This window comes from Mangifera indica, chromosome 8 (genome assembly GCF_011075055.1).
Source record: "Mangifera indica cultivar Alphonso chromosome 8, CATAS_Mindica_2.1, whole genome shotgun sequence".
NCBI lineage: Eukaryota > Viridiplantae > Streptophyta > Magnoliopsida > Sapindales > Anacardiaceae > Mangifera > Mangifera indica.
Window position 1 is genome coordinate 14,159,447 of NC_058144.1, and position 5,923 is coordinate 14,165,369.

General features: G+C 33.3%; 1 protein-coding gene across 1 annotated transcript; it reads left to right on the forward strand.

Annotated features, from left to right (window-relative positions):
- Positions 1 to 248: 248 nt before the first annotated feature.
- On the forward strand, positions 249 to 4,480 carry LOC123224268 (sulfate transporter 3.1-like). The gene is made up of 9 exons (XM_044647883.1): positions 249 to 715; positions 806 to 1,013; positions 1,306 to 1,477; positions 1,786 to 1,851; positions 1,950 to 2,063; positions 2,554 to 2,670; positions 3,137 to 3,827; positions 3,940 to 4,016; positions 4,101 to 4,480. Exons 1-9 carry the CDS (start codon positions 385 to 387, stop codon positions 4,284 to 4,286), a joined length of 1,962 nt encoding a protein of 653 aa, XP_044503818.1. The 5' UTR covers positions 249 to 384; the 3' UTR covers positions 4,287 to 4,480.
- Positions 4,481 to 5,923: the final 1,443 nt, after the last annotated feature.

Here is a 5,923-nt window from a genome sequence, read left to right on the forward strand (position 1 = left end):
CTCATGGGGCAAGATAATTACCTGTTGATACATTAGTCAGCAAATGAAGCACACCATATATATTACTTGCAAATTAAATTTGTCATAAAATCATTTTGGAAATATATTTAATATTTAAGTTCTCTCTGTTGTTACATTAAATAAATTTGATGCAGGTCCCTTGACGCACTGAAAATAAAATAAAAATAAAATAAAATAGATGCCTTGACCCAACCCGCCTCCTATAAATAAAGCCATTGTCCACCCTACTCCTTCGCTCACACCACCGGCTTAACTCTTTCTTCATCTCTCTTTATCTCCAAATTGAACTCAGCCATTCCTCTAACACAGTACTACTGCTGGTCTCCATATATTGCAGTAATATTATCTTCTAAACTTTGTGCCATGGGTAACGCAGACTACGTTTACCCTTCTAAGGAAAATGCCCACCATGTCGCGGTTCCACCACCACAACCATTTTTCAAGTCGTTAAAGTATAATCTCAAGGAGACGTTCTTTCCTGACGATCCATTGCGGCAGTTCAAGAACCAGCCAACTTTTAAGAAATTCATTTTAGGCCTTCAGTATCTTCTGCCCATTTTTGAATGGGCTCCTCGTTACAGTTTTCAGTTCTTGAAAGCAGATGTAATCGCCGGGATCACTATTGCCAGTCTCGCAATCCCTCAAGGGATCAGTTACGCCAAACTGGCTAACTTGCCACCAATTCTTGGCCTGTGTACGTAAAAAGTTTTTAATATCACGATCTACTAGTTAAAAAATATTTAAAGGGCTTAAAGTTTTTTTTTTTTTTTTTTTACTGCTGCAGATTCTAGCTTTATTCCGCCATTGGTGTATGCAATGTTGGGGAGTTCAAAAGATTTGGCCGTAGGGACGGTTGCTGTTGCCTCACTTCTCATATCATCGATGCTGGGTAAAGAAGTTAATGCTACTGAGAACCCGCAACTTTATCTTCACCTTGCTTTTACCGCAACGTTCTTTGCCGGAGTTTTTCAAGCTTCCTTAGGATTGTTAAGGTAATTAATTGATTGATGATAAGGTTAACCGAGGCCTAAACATACCTCATTTCAGTTAAACAAACTGTTAATTAGATTGCCACGAAAAAGATTAAGTGAAGCATTTTAATTTGTACTTGCTATATATGTCTCTGCTGATTTTCTTGTTTGTCTTGCCGGAACGGTGATGACATCATTCAACCCCAACGATAAGATTGTGTCTGGTGCATTGTTTTCAGATGGCACCGAGTAAAATAAATCACTAAAATTGAGAAAAAAAAAAATGATGGAGTGTTGTTGAATAAAACTGCAGGCTAGGGTTCATAGTGGATTTCTTATCACATGCAACGATAGTAGGTTTCATGGGAGGAGCAGCAACAGTGGTGTGCCTGCAACAGCTGAAAGGGATCCTTGGGCTTCATCACTTCACCCATTCCACTGATATTATCTCTGTTATGCGTTCCATCTTCACCCAAACTAATAAGGTGGTCTATCTTTATCTTCTCTTAGAATATTATTTAATTTCATGTGATAGAATTTTTGTTTTCTTATTATTCACGGGTATTATTCTGCAGAATGCAAAATAATTGTTCCTAGGTATTTTACTATTTCTTTTTTGTCGCTTTGGGTAAAATATATTTCTTAGAGAATTTTTTTCCGTGACAAAATTGGATATTTTCAGACTCTGCAAAACTGTGCCTGTTTTGTTTTTTTGCATGCATTGGGTTATCATATCTGCAAGGTCTCTGATAATAATCTGAGCTAACTTTGAGATTTATGGCTATAATTACAGTGGAGATGGGAAAGTACCGTGTTGGGCTGTTGTTTCCTCTTCTTCCTCCTCACCACCAGATACTTTGTAAGTTCATATATAATAAAATATTTTCCTGAACAATTGATTGTCACGGTTCTTTTCTTCAATCATTTTGATTTGATTATAATGTTAATTGTATGCAGAGCAAGAAGAAACCCAAGTTCTTTTGGATATCAGCAATGGCGCCATTGACATCAGTCATTCTTGGAAGCATTCTCGTTTATCTTACCCATGCCGAGAGGCACGGCGTTGAAGTGGTAACATCTTGATCCTTACTGGCAACATTATGTCATCTAAACTTTGTTGATCGTTATACAATAGGGACCAAAATGATAATCGCAAGGACTAAAACGTTATCAAAACATTTTAAATGATTAAAACTAAATTATCGCCCAAAACCTTAGGGACTACATTGTTATTTTCTTCTCTTTAATCTTAACCCCTCCCTCACCCTCCTGCTTTTTAGAAATTAAAATGTTGTTTTGTCTCTATTGTAAAATACTAAAATTGACAATACCGATGGAAACACTCTCATCACCGTCCAATTGTAATTGTACTTGGATCACCGCTAGGTAAAAGCAGATTAGTCCGCATGGTCCAATCCAACAAAAGCAAGGGGCCCATCAAATCTACCGCTCTAGTTCTCATTAACTCGATTTTTATTTGGACAGCGTTGATTGATTTGATTTGTTTTTATGTGGATGATGAAGAGTTTTGATGTGGTGCATTGTGCTGTATTTTATTCAGATAGGACAACTGAAGAAGGGGTTGAATCCACCGTCTGTGGCGGATCTGGTTTTAGAGTCGCCTCATCTCACTGCAGCTATCAAAACTGGCATCATCACTGGCGTCATAGCTCTGGCTGTAAGCCTCCATCATATCTTGTTCTTCTTGTAGCGTGTGATATTTAAAATGAAAAACACGTGATAAAAATAAAAATACCCCATAAACTTAAACACTAACTCTTCGTTTGCATGAAGGTACACCTCGTGCTTACTAGATAACATTTATCATTGTGATAAATATTGTATTTAAATTATTGAATAATTAAATTATCAAATTAGGATCAAAATGCTACGATTTATTGCAAAATACTAAGTATTCAACATTTATTATGATTTTCTTGGTTTTTATTTTGGGATTTGAATTTGTTGAATAACCTTATTTATTTTTGGGTTTATTTCCCACTATGTTCTCACAACTATAACTAATGGGCTAAATAATCAACAAGAATGAATTGGTTAATTATGATATAAAATATTTTGATAGATTGAAAAATATATATAGAACAATTCATTTTGATAGAAGAATGGAATAATGCAACTTACAGGAAGGAATTGCCGTGGGGAGAAGCTTTGCAATGTTCAAGAATTATCACATTGATGGAAACAAAGAGATGATAGCTTTTGGTTTGATGAACATTGCCGGTTCTTGCACTTCTTGCTATCTCACAACAGGACCATTTTCGCGGACAGCCGTAAATTTCAATGCAGGATGCAAAACAGGAATGTCCAACGTTGTTATGGCAGTGGCAGTGATGATCACATTGCTTTTTCTAACACCATTGTTCCATTACACGCCCCTTGTCGTTCTCTCTGCAATTATAATGGCTGCAATGCTTGGCCTCATCGACTATGAGGCTGCCATCCATCTCTGGAAAGTTGATAAATTTGATTTCCTCGTGTGCATGGGCGCATATATTGGTGTTGTGTTTGTTAACATTGAGGTTGGTTTAGTGGTTGCGGTGTCGTTTTCTTTGTTAAGGGTGCTTCTGTTTGTGGCGAGACCAAGGACAATTCTTCTTGGTAACATTCCAAATTCTGAGATATACAGAAACATTGAACAATACCCTAATGCAAACTCCATCCCTGGAATTCTCATACTTGAGATTGATGCTCCCATTTACTTCGCCAATTCGAGCTACTTGAGAGAAAGGATTTCCAGATGGGTTGATGAAGAAGAAGAGAGGTTGAGATCTTCTGGAGAGTTCACCCTACAATATGTAATTCTGAATATGGGAGGTAGATATTTTAATTGTTGCATGCTTTTTCCTGTTGAGATGGTTTGAAAAAAATTAATTATTTTAAATTAATGCCAAATATTCTGCATTAAAAATGTAAGTTTGCTTAACAGGTGTTGGTAACATTGACACTAGTGGGATAAGCATGTTGGCGGAGATTAAGAACGTTTTTGAAAGAAGGGCGCTCAAGGTATGAGCATTAATTTTTACATATATATATTCAGAATTAGAAAATTAATATATATAAATGGAGATTAATTAATAAATTTTCTAGCTTGTATTGGCGAATCCTGGAGCTGAGGTGACGAAGAAGCTTGACAAGTCGAAATTCATGGAGAATATAGGGCAAGAATGGATATATTTGACAGTGGGAGAAGCAGTTGAGGCATGCAATTTTATGCTTCATACATACAAACCAGATCCCAAGAAAGAAGAATCAGAGCCATGGAATAATGTCTAAATTAAAGTTATAAATATTTATATATGTATTTGGGAAGATGATGCAAGAACTTCCATCCAGCAAAGTTTGAAGCAATTATAATAACCAATTGTTGAAGATGATGAGACGCTACAATTGATGCTGAATTTAGTTGGAGGTGTTTTATGTGGCCTTCTAACTATTAATAAGTCTAATTACTAGGTCAAAAGATCGACAAGAAATGAATTTGAAATAGTCTAAACTCAGCAATCCAGATAAAATATATTTGTTCATTAATGAAAATTAAAAAAAAAAATTTCATGATTTATGTATCTTTAAAAGTGTATATAATTCGGTTCAAATCATAAAATTAAATCGAACCATTTAAAAATTATAATTTAATTTGGTTTGTAAAATAGTTTAGTTTGAATTGATAAATTTTAAAAAAAGAGTTTTTACTTTTTAGTTTAAGTTAGGGTTTAGATAATTTTTAAACTAAAATAAATTGTAAATTGTATTTTTTTAAAATAAATATGTATAATTATATTTGACATAATTTTTCAATAAATAATTAGATGTATAATTTGTTTTTTATATTTATTTTGTTATTTTCTTTATATATATATATATATTTCATATTTATTTTACATATTTATATTATATTCTCGAAAACTATAATTCAATTAATTTTATTAAATAATATATATTTAGAAGTAAATGATTCTAATAGTTTCGAATTGTAATCCAAAAACTGAATTAAACCTTATTTTTTCATTTTGATTTGAAATCTAAAATGGTTTAGTTTGTAAAATTTTCAAACCGTTTTTTTAGTTTGGTTTAAAAAAACTCTCAAATCGTATCAAACCGCGCTGTACACACCCTACTCATCTTTCTTCCTCTCCCAACATTCTGCAATTCACTTCATTTAATCAAATCATTATTCTTCCTTGATCTCAAATTCTAACAATTGCATCTCGTCTCTCTTCCTCTCCATCACAGTTCACTTCATGAGAAAATTTATATCATTTATGTCTACCACAATTGTTGGATGTCATTCACCACTACCACCATTATCTTCCATTTAACTAAAGATTTAGAAGGAGTTGTTGTAAAGCCAATTTCATTTCATTTGAACCCAATGGTGCGTTATTGAGATCATAACTTTTTGTCTCTTTAATATTTGTTTTTAAGGTACAAAATCTTCAACATTGTTCTTGTTTAATTGAATTCATTTAATAACAATTTGTGAGAGTTCTTGTTTAAGTAATTGCTCTTGAATTGCGTTGTATCAAATTGTTGTCTTGCAAGGTGTTTGTTGAAATGCCTCTGAGAAATTAGTTGTGTTTTGTTATATGTATTTCACTAATTTGGTGTTGTTTTTGTTATTAGTTTTGTTTTGTGTGATGGTTGTGCGATGAATTGAACAATTACTGCTCTCATATAATCCTAATATAGTTTCTAAAGTTTTAAAAATGCCTGTTGTGCTTCATGTTGACTTATCATGAAATCGTAATTTTTCCACTTATGTTTATCAATTCCTATAGGCTCATTGATTAATTTGAGTTTTTTTTCATGATATGAAATAATTATGTTTTTCAATGTGTCAAAAATGATTTTACATTTCATGCACTGAAGTTGTATAAAGATTGAGTGTATGTTTCAACTTTGAGATTTAACAT

Coding starts and splice junctions, on each gene's coding strand:
- LOC123224268 (XM_044647883.1), top strand. CDS start 385: ATGGGTAACGCAGACTACGTTTACCCTTCTAAGGAAAATGCCCACCAT. Junction 1,852..1,949: donor TCCTCACCACCAGATACTTT/GTAAGTTCATAT, acceptor AATTGTATGCAG/AGCAAGAAGAAACCCAAGTT. Junction 4,017..4,100: donor TTGAAAGAAGGGCGCTCAAG/GTATGAGCATTA, acceptor TAAATTTTCTAG/CTTGTATTGGCGAATCCTGG.